We start from the raw sequence: 15,629 nt of genomic DNA, 5'->3' as shown, positions 1-15,629 counted from the left end.
ATATACTCTTTTTAAAAAACTCTTACTTTCCATCTTAGAATCAATACTGTGTCTTGCTTCCAAGGCAGAAGAGTGGTAAGGGTAGGCAGTGGGGGTTAAGTGACTTCCCCAGGGTCACACAGCTGGGAAGTGTCTGAGGCCAGATTCGAAATACGGATTTTAAAATTAATATCCAGTAACTAAGTATTATATTTTATAAATTTTTATTAATAATGTTAATAATTAATATTAATAAAAAAACTAGAGTGAAAAGGTGCTAAACTAACTTCAGCCGCGTTCATGAAGAGAGCAAGAGGGAGGAGCTAACGTGACTATGCAAACGTGGAGGCGCAGAAGAGATTAAAGGGAAATTTGGGAAATACTAAGGGACTTCTGGGGGATGAAGTCCAAGGTTCAAAATCTGCATTTATACAGAACTCAGGTCTCTGGGCCTGGCTCTCAATCCAGAGCCACCCAGCTGCCCCCTTCTTTTATATACTCTTACAAGGCTTAGCTTCATACGAGGCACGTCATAGTTATGGTGTAAATTATTAGTTTATTCAGGAAAGCTTATTGTAGCCTAGCTTTATGCCATAAATATCCTCTTACATTTGTTACGGCCATAAGGTAGTAGGTAGGGTAGGGGCAAGGGTAAGTGATATTCTAACTTACAAGTGTTAGAGTAAGATGCAGGGAAGCTTCAACAGAATAAAGTTTCCTTTGTGTCTTTGCCTCTCAAGCACCTAGCAAAGTACCTGGCAGCACAGAGTAAGCATGGAATAAATACTTATTGATTTATCTTCCAGTCTTGTTTTCTTTAATAAAAACCAGAATTACGGTTCTTGGTCATCTGTAGGGTTCCAAAGGATCAGCTAAATAAGAACTTTCTGTTCAGTCTACAACCAGTTTTAATTGTGTAGGTAATGGAAGTTATTGAAGATTGGGCACTGCTTCTTGTTTTTCATTACTTTGCTCATATTTCTTAGCTTGATTAGAAGGTCACTAAGCATGTCCCTGAGTGTTTGAAATATTTGCCCTGATTTTTTGTTTTTGTTTTTTCCTCAGTTTCTGAGAAGCATTCAGTCATTGAGAGACCAGGGATCTGTCCCTCCTGAAGAAATGGTACGTTTACATATGTTAGGACTAATGGAGATTTATAGTTAAAACCAATAATAGCAACAAAAAGCACTTCATATTTCTTTACTTCACTCTAATTGGGCTGTCGTTGCCTTTTTCCTACTGGCTTAAAATAGCTTCTTGGGGCAGCTCTTAGGGCTGAAGATGAAAAGAAGGGACAAGATTTCTTTTTTGACACATATGTTTAAATTTAGAAGACCTTGGAGTATGGATAATGCTGATTGTTGAAACCAGTCCTATGGATGTTTTCTTACGAAAAGTCACAAATTAGGGAATTTTCTCAGACCTACTTGGCTTTTGCCCAGGCACTCATCTACCTAAATGGGATGTTGATTTTTAGGGATTAATTGCAGATGTATGTGAATAGGAAATGTCATGTTTTCTCTAAGGGGAATGTTTACCTGTAAACTCTTTGCAAAGCTTTTCCATGTAAGCTCTTTTGTTTTATTTGCCTAGCATATAGGACAGTGTTTGGCATAGAGTAGATGCTTAATTTATTTACTTATTAATAGTAAGTTTTTTTTTTTTTAACCCTTGTACTTCGGTGTATTGTCTCATAGGTGGAAGATTGGTAAGGGTGGGCAATGGGGGTCAAGTGACTTGCCCAGGGTCACACAGCTGGGAAGTGGCTGAGGCCAGATTTGAACCTAGGACCTCCTGTCTCTAGGCCTGACTCTCACTCCACTGAGCTACCCAGCTGCCCCCTAATAGTAAGTTTTAAAGCAAATAGTTTTTATGCTGAATTATCATATTTTCCTCTCTATAATGCTCATAGAATACCCAACAACATAATACAGTATTGTATAGGCAATAGAAGCCCAGCCCTTTGACTCTAGCTAGCTTTGAAATGAATCAAATTGGTTCTAACAGTTCTTTTGTAATCAGTAGTGAAGGTACTATGGCAAAGATTTTGTGTCTGATTTATACAAAGCAGACATCCTGGCTTGAGGATTTTTAATACTTTCAGTCTGCAGAATTCAGAATTTTGCCGGAGAAAAATGGACATGCCCGAGATGCCTATTCATTTGGAATAATGGTGGAAAATGTGCTCACAATCCTAGGTGAACAGGGTGAGTTGAGATTGCATTATTGGCTCCGTGAGATAGGTAGGTAGTCACTCTTCTTTGTGTGTTTCCAATGGGAGTCTAATCTATAGTCATCATAAGATAACTTTTCATCTCTAGTATAACCCATATAGAGTAGAAATTAGTAGCATTTTTAATAGTGCAGAACCCATCATTTTCTTATTTTGTGGTAAGTAGGAATTCTGAAAAAACCAAGATGGCCAAGCTGTTAATACTGTAAGTGACCCACACAGTTTGGGGTAGAAAGACTCAAGACCTAGTCATGGGTCAATACTCAACACCAACCAGCAGGTGGCCTTATTAGAAGTTGCAGGATCTGAAGACTGAAGCAAAAGCTTAAACTTTTCAAACAAACAAAAAAAATCTTTCTAGACCAAGATGAAGTTTTCTTGATTTCCTTCTCTCCGGATCCTTTTGATTTCTTCTTGCTGTATCTTGCCATTTTCTTCCCTTTTGACCCTTCAGCTTAACTGTTTAGGCCATTGCATTTTCTTCTGTCCTTCCTAGTCTCTCTGTAAGCTTTTGGGGCCTCTGTAGCAGTCTTCCCTGGCCTGCAACTCCTCCACGTTTGCTAATTATTCACCGTTGTTGGCCTGTGTTTTGTCAGTCTCCTCCCTGACAGAAACTGAATGGTTATTTCTTCTCCGGCCAGTGCCAGAGCCGTGTTCCCTAATGTGGCGACATCAGAAGCTGCTGAGACCTTTAAATTAGAACCTCCAGATTTTAAATCTTTGATAATTCTCAAGCTCACTCATTCTCCCACCACCCTTTTTGTATATAACTGATAGAATGTAAACGAGACCAGAGAAATGAGGAGTAACATGGTAGTCACAGAAACGGAGGGTGCACTGTGCTGTAACACTGCCTCTTGCTTTAGTGAATTTGGCAACATCTGCTGCCAAAATGACCTCAATGGGAGCTACCTAGCAAAAAGCTAGGACTTTGGGTTTTTGCTACCTGTAAGTCAGCTTTAGAGGCATCTATTTGAAAGGAGGAGGGGAGATGGGAATGGAAACTAACTGTGGATTTGAATTGCAGTTTCAACAGATAGCCTCTTGGGCTTCCAGCAAACCTTGCGCTCAACACTCTTGAACCCTGATCCAGAGGGTCGGCCGGCACTCTGTACCTTATTGTCTCATGACTTCTTTAGGTGAGGAAATCTCTGATTCTACTGATTGCCTCCTTCCTTTTATATAGTTTATGTAATTGGTTTGGAGATCATTAAACACATTAGACCAAAATATAATCTTCATTTAGCAGAGGTCATCAGGGACCAATGAAGAGGAAAACAGAGCTTTCGAGGCATGGAGATTTAGCATCTTTAACTTGGCAGGTAGTACTGTTCTGAGGGTCTGAGCTTAAAAATTGCAGCCTGCTTCTGTGCATGATCATTCAATAGAATTAACTACAACCATGTCTTGAAAATCATAGTTGCAAACGAAAAAGAAATTTAATGAATACTACACTGCCTTTGTAAAGTGCCTTTCACATATTTTTTTTGATTCTGTGTAACAACCCTGTGAGGTGAGCTGAGCAGGTGTTATGATTATACCATTTCCCAAATAATAAAAATGAGGTTCAGAGCAATTAAAATCATTAGCCCAAGGTCACAGTGGCAAGGCACAGTTTTTTAAAAAAACAAAATTGTCCTTTGGGGCAGCTAATCCAGAACTTAAACCCAAAAAATCCTGGCCTTCCTTTCAGTTTCCTTTGTGTTCATTTTTTTGTTTAATAAAGTAATAAATTTCCACAAAAGTTTTCTGAAGTTATGTGATCCAAATTGTCTCCCTCTATTCTTTCCCTCCCCTTCCCAGAACTAGCAAGCAGTTTGATCTGGGTCATACATGTATTATCATGCAAAGCATATTTCTACATTGTTCCTTTTTCTAAGAGAATATAAATATAAAACCAAAACCTCAAAATAAAAATCCAAATAAACTAAAGTGAAAAATCATGTGCTTTGATCTGCATTCTGATGTCAACAGTTCTTTCTCTGAAGGTGGATAGCATTCCTTTGTATTCATTTTTTATGGGATTTTTCTACAGCTCTCTAAAGACTAGAGGCCTCCTGACCTATAATACTTAATTGAGAGACATATATTGAAACTAATTATTGTATAGTTTCTATTTTTTCTCCCTTTATATAACCTTTATCTTTAATTTTTTTATATGTAGAAATGATTTCCTAGAAATTGTGAATTTCCTGAAGAGTTTAACATTAAAGAGTGAAGAAGAAAAAACTGAATTTTTTAAGTAAGTAAAACAAAGTGAGATGTTAAATTCTTTAAGTCATGTAAAATCAGGGCTATAGGGGAAGACATGTCCTAGGGCAGTGATGGCAAATCTTTTAGGAATCTTTAGAGACATGTCATGCCCTGCAGGCCCCCCACCCCACCCTGGTGGATCCTGTATGAAGGAGGGTCTACTTTTCAGGATGTTGTTGACCACCTTAGGCAGCTCTCTTCAGGAAAAGCCAGGTGGGAGAGATTCTTGGGCCAGCAAGTCCCGCCACCATTCGACTGGGGGGAGGAGAGGCAGCTTTATTCCAGAGGGTCCTAGAATATTCAAGCTTCCCCCTTTTTTTTTTTTTTTTTTTTTTTTTTAAATCAAAATTGTCCTGTGGGGCACCCAATCCTGATCTGGGTTCAGGTCAAGTCTGGGTTTACAAGAATTGCTTTACCAGTGATTGTGGCCTGGCTGCAGTCTGCCTGGCCTGAAGTCTTCCAGGTGAGGGTGGCACTGCCAGTGGGCCTTGTGCTCCCCCCAAGTCTTGGAGGGGGCGGAGTCTTGGACTTTGTTTCCCTTCAGTGAGCCAGCACATGTGTACTCAATAACACTCTGTTGGGGGTGGGGGGGTCTTGGTATAGCAGTGGGCCCTCCCTGGGATAGTTTGGAAATTAAAAGCGAAGGAGGAGCTACAGGCTAGAAGTTGGTTGGAAATGGGGTATTCAGCACAAGCCTCCACTGCTGTTTCCTGCCTGCCTGCCTGCCTGCCAGCCAGGGTGGCTGCACACAGCTTGTGGTGGGAGCTCAGCCTGCTTTTCCTCAAAGGCCTGGGCACTGAGTCTTCCCCCTCAGTCTCAGCCTTCTCTCCTGAAGGGAAGAGAGTCCCAGGACAAGGGAGGGAGTTAGGGAGGGAAGTGGCCCGAGGGCTCTGTTCAGGAGAAGGGAGCAACTCCACGGGGGAAAACCCGCATGCCATCTTTGGCACATGTAGCTTAGGTTCACCATCCCCGTTCTAGGACATGGGTTATGTGTTATACCATGAGCCACCACTTTAATTTTACTCATTTTTCATATTGGACTTCTTTAAAAAGTTATATCCTAATCTGTTCAGATTTGAAGAAGTATCTTTTTTTTTTTTTAGACTAGAAAGCAATTAACCAATTCAGAAGAAAAGATAGCAGTTATTTTTCCTGTTTCTTTTCTGGACTTTTCAGTGTCCATAAATGCTTATCTTGTACTTTGCCTCTAGGAAGCATGTATTTTTTTTTCTTTTTAATAAAGTCCTTGGAGAGCAAATTGTTACTCTTCCACAGCTAAGTTTCACAGATGGCATCAGGCAGAATGAGGAAATTTTGAGGTTGAAAACCTAAATGAGTAGATCAAATGTCACCAACCCTTTCTCAAGCTTCTTTTTTTGGTCTGTAGATTTCTTCTCGATAGAGTCAGCGGCTTGTCACAGGAACTGATAGCTTCAAGATTGGTCCCTCTTCTGCTTAACCAACTGGTGTTTGCAGAACCAGTAGCTGTCAAAAGTTTCCTTCCTCACTTGCTTGGCCCAAAGAAAGGTGAATATTTTAAGCATTTTTGATAGCTAAAAATTTGAATTATTATGAACCAGTGGCTAGATTTTTCCATGATACAATATCTATTTTGCAAAGATTATTCTGGAATTTTATTGCACACCTGTGAGATATGGGGCTTAGATTACATATTATAAGGTATATTTTGCCTTATACCAAATTTCATTTTACATGAAGTATTTACAGCCAGTATTGATTCACTGTTCTCACATCTTGGCAGGGAAAACTAAGGAACGCAGAGGTGACAATAACTCTTCATCAGTAATAGAACTAGGACAATTATCATGAATTCCCAACTTGTGAGTTTAAGATACTTCCCAGGGTCTTGAGACCAAAAGACATTGTGGTCTGAAAAACAGTAAATATTTCAAGTTTAAAAATCAGTAACATTTTAGAGTTGATTTAATATAGTATCAGGATATTTTAACAATAAAGGCTAAGAGCATTCTCATTTTTGAAATAGTTTGGTAAAGGTAGACCCTATTAGAACATGCCCACTTTGGAGCCAATAATTGCTTTTCTTGTATTATTCTGAGATGATTAGCTATTTGTTAAAATTACTCCCAAGAGAGTGAAAGGATTGATTGGCTTTGCTGAGGACAGAGGCCATCCCACATCATCAGAGAATGAAACAATACTGGAGAGATAGGAAAGAAGAGAATGCTCATGAAAAATACTCACTGTTGCCTTCTGAGGCCTTCTGTGACAATCAAAACATGACCTATAGTCTGAGATTCCATGAGGAGGCTAAGTAGAGGCAAAACAAGTTAAAGAGCTGTGCTTTGGGAGGCAGCTTCCAAAGTTTGAAACTGGTTTATGAAAGTCTAGAGCTTTGAGGTATGGATCACAGGTTACATCTGTCCAGGCTAGTGAAAGTCGCTCCTTCTTCCCCTGGTAGCAGTACAGGGACCCTTCCTTTTACATTTCCTGCGCACTCATTACTTCTCCAACTTCCCTTCCAAGAAACAATCTTTTGATGTCATCCTCTATTAGCCTTAAGTCTCTGATGAAGGAATAGTATGCTGCTCTTTCTCCTCAAGGAGACCTTAGAATAAATGCTCTGATTTGTTTTACCCTCAAAACTATCCTTTCTGCTGTAGGTAGAGTTAGGAGAAGCAGGGGCAGAGCTGCTGGGCAGTAATACATCATTTATTTCATAGATGGAAAGGATGGCCAGGCCAGCCTGAATAGATAGGGAGAAGAAATCTGTAGTGGGGGAGAGCCTGCTAGTCCACTGTCACATGTATTACAGAAAAAGCAAGATTATCTCAGAAAAGAATTTGGACTGTCCTTTGTAGTTTATTTGTGTAGTTATACCAAGCTCTAAGGCTACTTTTTATTAAAATGAAATATTTTTCCATTTGTACCATTCACCATTTCTTAAACTAGATAAGCAGGGAGAGAAACGGACGGGTTGTTTGCTTTCACCAGCTCTGTTTCAAGCCCAAGTGATCCCTGTGCTTTTGAAGCTCTTTGAAGTTCATGAAGAACATGTCCGGATGGTGCTTCTGTCTCACATAGATGCCTATGCAAAATACTTCACTCAGGAGCAGCTAAAAAAAGTCATCTTGCCACAGGTCAGAGTGCACAAGACTAGCATTAGTGGGAAATCACCAAATGCAGGGTACTATTGTTTGAATTAAAAGTTAAATAAATACAATTTCATATCCTTATCTAAAAGTGGGTAGGAAAGGGGAAGAAATTGGGACTAGAAACAGTGGAATGCAAGGGGCAAAAAAATCTAAATCTAATCTCTGCTATCTAAACTTTATGAATTTTAAAATCGGCAACTCTGAATTTTTTATCTACACAAGAAAAATCAGTTTTTCATGGAGTGATTCTTTAGAATAAACTTTTTATTTATAAAACATTTCATAAAAAGGGATTATTAAGATGCCTACTGAAATAAAGTACCTAAATTAGTTACTTTTGGTGGTATAGGGTTTCAGATTGTTTCTTAGGGCCAGTTATCAGAAGTAATACAGGTTTGTGAAGGCCAACAAGAAAAATCTAGCAGGATACCCAAATGACGTAAAACAGGATTTATTCAAAGGAAGGGAAGTGAATTGGGATGATCTGACTAAATACCGAAAGTAAACCTCCTACCAAAATCCAGTAGTTGTCTTCTTAAAGTTGTTATCTGCTCTAACAACACTCTCTCTCTGCCTAAAAGTCCCAGCTCCTACAATACCTCACTAACCAAATTTCCCCCCTTAGATGGTGACTAGAGTTGGAAAAGGCTGGATGGTAAGCAGGAGCGAGGGCTCAGAGGGAGAGGATTTCACTGACAGTTGGCTTCAACAGCTCTGTAGGAGTCTCTGTCAATTAGAAGTAACTGGATACACAAACAGGAACTCAGGATCACAGGAACACAGTTGTACCAGGACAGCCACAAGAAGAGGGAGAAATGGTCAAACTCATTCAGTCCAGACTCTCTCTCAACTTCTTCCAGAGATCAACTGCTCCCCAAAGATAATTCCCTCAGGAATTATGAGCTGCTTTGGCAACAGCTCCTGCTTTTGCTCTTTTCCTTTTATAATACTGCTAGTATTGTTTATATTATTGGGTGAGAGTAAATGAATAGTTGTAAACCAAGACTCTAAAAGGGAAAAAAAGATTGAGGAAGAGAAAGTTCTTAGAAGTGGAAAAAATCCTGATGGTACAATCATGAATAATATTGATGAAGAAAAGGGGAGTTTTAGTGAACTAGAAATTTAGTTTGATATGCACGTATCAGCCAAAAGGCTAATGATAATTGGGATATAATATTAGAGATAGCTTCCTGGAATAAAGAGAAAATAGTCCCTCTATTCTATTCTTTTTTCCTTTCATGAAATACTGTGTTTTATTCTGAGTACACATTTATATCTTAGGAAGAATACTGATGAATTGGAGAGGATCTAGAAGAGGCCAAAGCAGTAGGTTAGTTATAACTTGAATGAGGATTGGTTCAAGGAACTGGAGATGGTCACCCAGAGAAAAGATTTCAGGGCTAAGAGAGTGCTACCAGTTGGCTTCAGTGGGCAGGCAGTACTTAGCAAGAAATGAGAACAGATTTAGGCTTTAAGTTAGGGCTGCCTTGGGAAGTCATGGATTCTGCCTCTGTTGGATTTTAGGGGAAAGTTGGTAGATAGAAGTAGATAGCTGCCAAGGCCATTTCCAATTCTGTGATTCTGTGAAGAGGGAGACATCAAAATGTCTCTAGATGAGTAGGTAACAGTGGAATACAAGGACCAAAAATCTGGCTGATGGAGATGAGAATTTAAAGGAGAAATGAGAAGAGAACCATTACAATCCTTTTCCGTGCACGTACATTGATTGACCTTTGATTCTGCCCTAGGTTTTGTTGGGCTTGCGTGATACCAATGATTCCATTGTAGCCATAACCCTTCACAGCCTGGCTGTGCTGGTGTCTCTACTTGGACCAGAGGTGGTCGTCGGAGGAGAAAGAACCAAAATATTCAAACGCACAGCACCAAGTTTTACAAAAATAGCTGATCTTTCTCCAGAAGGTAAATAAGTGAAAGATGATGTGGAGTGGAATCTTTCAAAGGTCCTACTCTTAGGGCGGCTGGGTGGCTCAGCGAATAGAGAGCCAGGCCTAGAGATGGTAAGTTCTGGGTTCAAATCTGGTTTCAGACACTTTATAGTTGTGTGATTCTGGGCGAGTCTGCTCTCTTATGTCTTGGAACTGATACTTAGTATCAATTCTAAGAAAGAAGGTAAAGATTTTTTTTAAAAAGGTCCTTGTCTTTGTGTGCTAAATGTTTTCAACTTCTGTCAACAAGGTCAAGAAACTTCTTTAGACCTACTTCATCTCCTTGATGTCAACTGAATATGAAACCTAGAACTTTAAAGGACAACCCTTGTTTTCTGCTCTAAAATGCAGACAGATTTTGGGACAATGAAAGATGCTTTTGAGATAATTCACCAATAGGTATTAGAGCCCTATCTAACATTGTACACTTGAGCTACCACTTCCTACACAGGGGAAAATACACCAAAGTGTCTATGGGTGAAAACTGGGAGATGGGGGGGGGGGGAGGTCTTCAGGGCCAGGCCACTTAACTTCCCTCATCTTTAACAAGGAAGTGATGCCACCACCTGTGTTAATGAATATTATTTCATTATACTGACTGGGCAGAAATAGTGGGAATGAACAGAAAGAAGTCTGTAAATCTTACAAGCTACCATTTGTTAGTATTGCTTCCTTACTGAAGGAGCAAAGAAGCACGTCATTCTTTAGTTGCCTGGATTGCTTTTAGAGGTCTGACTGTATTTCTAAATTTTGGGGCTTATGATAGTTAAGAGCAACTCTCTGAAGTGTAGAAGTTTTCTAATTTAAGGACTCTGCATTTCAAAAATAGAGTAGTTACCCATTTCTTAGGTGCCACTCGTTTTTAATTGAAAATTTAGAGATGGAAGACACATATAAAGATTGAACATTTATTTAAAGACCTAGAATTTAATTTCTGCCAAAACAGCATCAAGTGTCAACTACTCTTAGATTTCTGTGCCTTGAGATTCATAAAGAAACCCCTGTCACAATCTCATACAAGCCAATACCTGGGTTATTTATTTATTTTCTCCCACAGGTGACGAGGCTCCTCAGCCTGTTCAGTTCTCTGTGAATGGAGTCCCACCAATGAGAAGTGCTTCAGGAGGCGGTACAAACTTTTCCTCAAATTCTAAAAAATCAGGAGAGGAATGGCCAGACTGGAGTGAGCCTGAGGAGCCCTCTGAGAACCAGATGGTTGACATACAGATATGGCCTATGGAATCGTGTGACACTCCTAGGCCTCAGTTCACTAACTTGACTCTGGAGGAGACTTGGGATGGTTTTGAGCCTACTGATACTAACACATCTACAGGGAATGGCCTCAGTACAGCTGGGCCCAATAATACTACAAGAGAGCAGAAGCAAGATCCTGTTGTCCTTCCTCTAGCCAAAATGGAGACCAAGCCTCTAAAAGTGAATCCATCCCAAAAGGCTGACCTTCCAGAAAGCTGGGAGGATTTAAAACAAATAAAATCACCACAAGAGAGGCCTCCTAAAGCTCCATCTGAATTTGGTTTAGGAGAAGAATATACTATTCAGGTGAAAAGAAAACCAATACAAGATCCAGAGTTGGACTGGTTTGCTGATATGATCCCAGAAATTAAACCTTCAGAAGCTTTCCTAATCTTACCTGAATTGAGGACAGAAAGGGTGGTCTCCAAAGAAGAAACCTCGACTACTTTGCAATTTTCGTCAAAATTTGCTGCAACAGAAGCTACAGAGGTAAGGATTATTTATTCTTAAATTATATAAGGTGCTAGAGGGAAATTCACCTCTTATTTTAGTAAAACAAGCTGTACTCATTTTTACTGATCCAGGATTTTCAACCAAGGTTTTCCACATGGATTTAAACCAACTTTGTTATCAACACTGCTTTGAGCTAAGTGGGTAGAAATTCACTTTTTAGATTAATGGAGAAAACAAATTGAATTTAGGAGTGAGAGAAGGAAGATGGAAGCCTTAAAATATGGAAGGGGTTATCAACATTTTTTAATTCCGTTTCCACAATGCAATAATTTTTAAACATCCTGGTATAAATTTCATTATTTTAATAGAGTTTGTAAGAACAACTTGTTCATTCATCATGTACAAAGTAGCTCAAGCCAGACTTTCTTTGGGATCCATAAGTATTTGCATGAAAAGACACTCACTGAATGATAGTTAACTTTTTTTGCAGATCAGCTGGTCAATGAGAACAATGTTTGTTGATTCAAACTAGGCAAGGAGAGGACTGATAATGAAATAGATATGGTTTTGTCATTGGTGAGTTTAGAACAATTCCTTTGTTGATGTGCTTGAGTTAAGTTGTAGAGAAAATAAAACCAGTCCCTATAAATAAGTTTCCATACCTTGTTATTGCTTCAGATCTTTAGTGGTTTGAACTTTGGAAAGACACGGAGTTCAGTTTCGATCATAGTTGTTCTGGCTTTACAGAAAATCAAATTATATTTTGGCACCAAAATATAAAAGTGTGACCCATTCACTTCTTCTTAAAGTACTTTTTTTCATGTATTCTCATTGCAGGGAGAAGCTGAAGGCTGGGGAGAAGAAGAGGAATTAAATTGGGAAGAAGATGATAGTAGCTGGTGACAACTAGCATGATGCAGACCCCAGAAATATTTTCTATATTGGTTTTACAAATTATTACCTCAACAGCAGGCACCTAGCAGAGAGGTCATGATGACCCAAACAGAGTCTATTTTTCCTGTACCAGGAAGCTTTTTTTCCCAGTCTGTGCCAATTGCTGTGAGTAACTGAGACCTATGCTAAAAGCCATAGGTGGAAATAAAGTTCAACCACTGGATTCTAGAAGAAAGGACCTATTTGTATGTGAGGCCAGATTCCATAAAGAACAAGTGGCTGTGGAAAGTAAAGGTTGTATTTTTTATTTTTCCAGGACAATTCTAGCAAACTGAAGATAATAAATACAAAAATTTTAGTTTCTGACTAACTTAATTTGTGCCATTTTTTCCCCTGTAGCCAGAAGAATTAAGTCCCACTGCTAATGGCTCACTGAGGGCTTGAATGAGATATCTCAGATGATTGGGCAAATTTATTTATTTATTTATATGTGCAACTGTATGATGAGGTCCCATGTGAACGTGGCCCTTTTGTGAACTGTTCTAAAAGACACCAAAGTTCTTCTTAATGAGAACATCACTTCTATTCTTTAAACATGTCCAATAAAAATTATTTTCAAGTCTATTCTCAACTGCTTGTTATAAAACATAGATAAATAATTATACCCACATCTCAATAAAAAAATAGAATGAAGACATGATAACACTTATTTTCCATGATCTTAATGCTAAAGTCCTACCTGTACACAACTTTTTAATGTATCTATCTTTGTTTGTAGCTCCTCTAGTTTCACTGTTAGCCAACCAGGTGCAGGAGATCTCTGTAGCAATAAGTGGATTGCTTCTAAGGCCCCTTCTGCTGTTTGCAATGTTGATCTGTACTCTTCCTCCAGGGGAAACTCCTGCCGTATTCTCTTGGCACAAGGCTGTGAATTTGAGGAATAATATATCATACATACTCCTGTTTGGTTTAGAATGCAACTTTATTATAGTAAAAGTCAAAGCCTATTTATTAATGGTACAGAAGAGAGAGAACTTCCTTGGAGCCAGGAAGGCCTGGATTTAAGTCTGACACTGCCAAATACTGGCTAAGTGATCCAGGCAAAAACTAAGATGCAGAGAAGGTGCCAACCTGCCTAAGTAAAGGGAATTCCCTATCTTAAATGCTTTATCATTACAACAAAAATGTCTTTCAGATTTCAGCCAATGATTCAATTCTTTGAAGCCATAAATAAGAAAATCATGTTCCTGCCCTCAGGGACTTTACATTCTAAAGAGAGAAAGAGCACCAATCTCTACAGGGGCCAGAGTGCCTGAGGGACAGGCAGACCAGGATTACTGGATATATATATATATATATATACATACATATAATATATATTGGTTCCAAGACCGAGAACGCTATGGGCTAGACAAATAGGGGTAAGTGACTTGGTGAGGGTCACACAGCTAGGAAGTTTCCAAGGCCAAATTTAAACCCAGGACCACCTGTCTTTAGGCTTGGCTCTCAGTCCACTAAACCCCCCCCAGCTGCCCCCACTAAATAGGATTTTGAAATGATTTCACCTCATGAAATTCTCCTAGCTTCTTTGTGTTCAAGTTTGATTTCTAAAAACAGAGTACTTAAATAATTATTCACCTTACTCTGGAATAGCATAGCAGCTACCAAGTTAAGAATGATGAGCCAAAGTCTTTTCAGTGCTTTTACAAATGATTTATTTAACTGTTATAGCTTTATAATGTACAGATAAACAAGGAAGTTCTCTCTCTTCTGTACCATTAATAAATAGGCTTTGACTTTTATTATAATAAAGTTCAGAGCAGTCATCCCTATTGCTTTCTTTTGTTCCTTATTGTGAAGAAACTAAATAGTCCTCTTATTTAAGCTGAATGGGATGAGTATGACAGATAATTCAACTTTTTTAGCTGTCTTTTGCTGGAGGAAGACCTGGTCACATGGCTAACCTTATATAAAGTGTACCAAGGAACACAGAAGCAGTTTGTTTGTAAAGCCATTTCTTTCTCTTTAATTTAATTTCTCTTAGACACAAGAGAACTGAGTTCCATTATTAGATACTGAGGGTTTTTTGTAACAAAGCATACCTTTTTTCTCACATCATTACCTCTAGAAGCCATATTGCTAATGAGCAAGATCTGTGAGACAAAGTTTGACCTACAAGAGAATGTCACCTTTTTGGAGGATTGTTTACAAGGGGAAAGTAGGGGAGGACAAGACTGTTCAGATTACTGGTTAATTGGGTCAGGATGCTAATGTGAGTGTGAAGCTGCCCCAGGTCTGAAGGAAAGGGGGCTGGCTACCCTCTGGGTTTCAGGCTTGTTCTCCCAGAGGGAAACAGAGATGGATTTAGATCAAAAAATGGAAAGAGAGTCAGAAAGTGGGTCACAGGAAAAAAGACAAACCCCCAAAAATCTCAAAAAGAAGACAACTCAGAACACAAGCAAATAAATCATAAAGATATTAAAACAGAAGGGAAGATGGTACAAAGACCCCTAAATGGCTGCCAACATCTCTAAGCAAGCACACAGCTGGTGGGTGTGTCCCTCTGCCACCTTATGCTGGTAGTGACATGCCTGTGTCACTGCTCCTGGGAGGGGCTCTGAAGTGGGGAGTTAGGAGCCATGGGAGACTAAGCTGAATGGGGGGGCCTAGTTAACTTAGTAGTTATATGGTGAACCCATTCAGAAAGGGGTTGGTGACCTGGAGGGAGGTTGAGGAAGGAAAAAAAGAGAAAGGGGTAAGGAGGGAAGGGTGTTGCCCTGGGAGCAGTTATACATTTATTTCAGCAATACTATTGTACACAATAATTTTTGATAATTTACTAGGAATTTGTGTCAAGAGAGAAAAATCACTTCATAATAGCACATCACTTTTAACCAAAAGGAGCACAACCAACTGGATCATCTTATTTTTAACAGCCTTACCAGATTTGGCCTCAATGATGATGATTTTTTAAAAAAGTATTAAAATTTAATTCATAAAAGCTGTCATTAAATCAATAAAAGCTGTATTAATTATATTTATAATTAAATTCATAAAGGCTGAGAGTGAGAAACAAGAAGTAATATACAGATATCTCTTTCACATCCCAACTTTAGCCATTCTGGCTTCAATATATCATAGTTTGGCATAAGAAATTAAATGAGAATTTTAGGGAAATTTTGCTGAAGCCACAGACAACATATACAGGCCAACAGAGAAAAAGTTTAGAAACTGAGAATTGCATAAAATATATGTATAGTATTGTATAATGTCAACATTTTAGCTTTTAATATCATAAATATACACGATCTCTTTTTTAAAGTTAAAATAAAAAATTAGTTTGGGAAAGGAATGTGAAAACTAACAGATGGCACAAATATACTAGAAATGTTAACACATAGAGTTAACACAGAACTACATAGAGCCCATGACCAAATACTTAACCCAAATTTTATAACAAGGTACCGTAAACACCCCATAAAT

The 15,629-nt window shown here is 38.8% G+C and overlaps 1 protein-coding gene across 1 annotated transcript in view; it reads left to right on the top strand.

Annotated features, from left to right (window-relative positions):
- Positions 1-12,755, top strand: part of SCYL3 (SCY1 like pseudokinase 3) — a 37,202-nt gene extending 24,447 nt beyond the window's left edge. The window contains exons 5-13 of the mRNA XM_044673714.1: positions 1,045-1,101; positions 2,084-2,186; positions 3,240-3,351; positions 4,377-4,454; positions 5,853-5,992; positions 7,397-7,584; positions 9,348-9,519; positions 10,603-11,288; positions 12,090-12,755. Of these exons, the coding sequence (XP_044529649.1) occupies positions 1,045-1,101; positions 2,084-2,186; positions 3,240-3,351; positions 4,377-4,454; positions 5,853-5,992; positions 7,397-7,584; positions 9,348-9,519; positions 10,603-11,288; positions 12,090-12,155 (1,602 nt within the window). The 3' untranslated portion in view covers positions 12,156-12,755. The remainder of the gene's footprint in view (positions 1-1,044; positions 1,102-2,083; positions 2,187-3,239; positions 3,352-4,376; positions 4,455-5,852; positions 5,993-7,396; positions 7,585-9,347; positions 9,520-10,602; positions 11,289-12,089) is intronic.
- Positions 12,756-15,629: the final 2,874 nt, after the last annotated feature.

The sequence above is a fragment of the Gracilinanus agilis genome, chromosome 4 (genome assembly GCF_016433145.1).
Source record: "Gracilinanus agilis isolate LMUSP501 chromosome 4, AgileGrace, whole genome shotgun sequence".
NCBI classification, from domain to species: domain Eukaryota; kingdom Metazoa; phylum Chordata; class Mammalia; order Didelphimorphia; family Didelphidae; genus Gracilinanus; species Gracilinanus agilis.
Note: the sequence above shows the minus strand (reverse complement) of the source record. Positions and strands in the feature narration are given on the sequence as shown.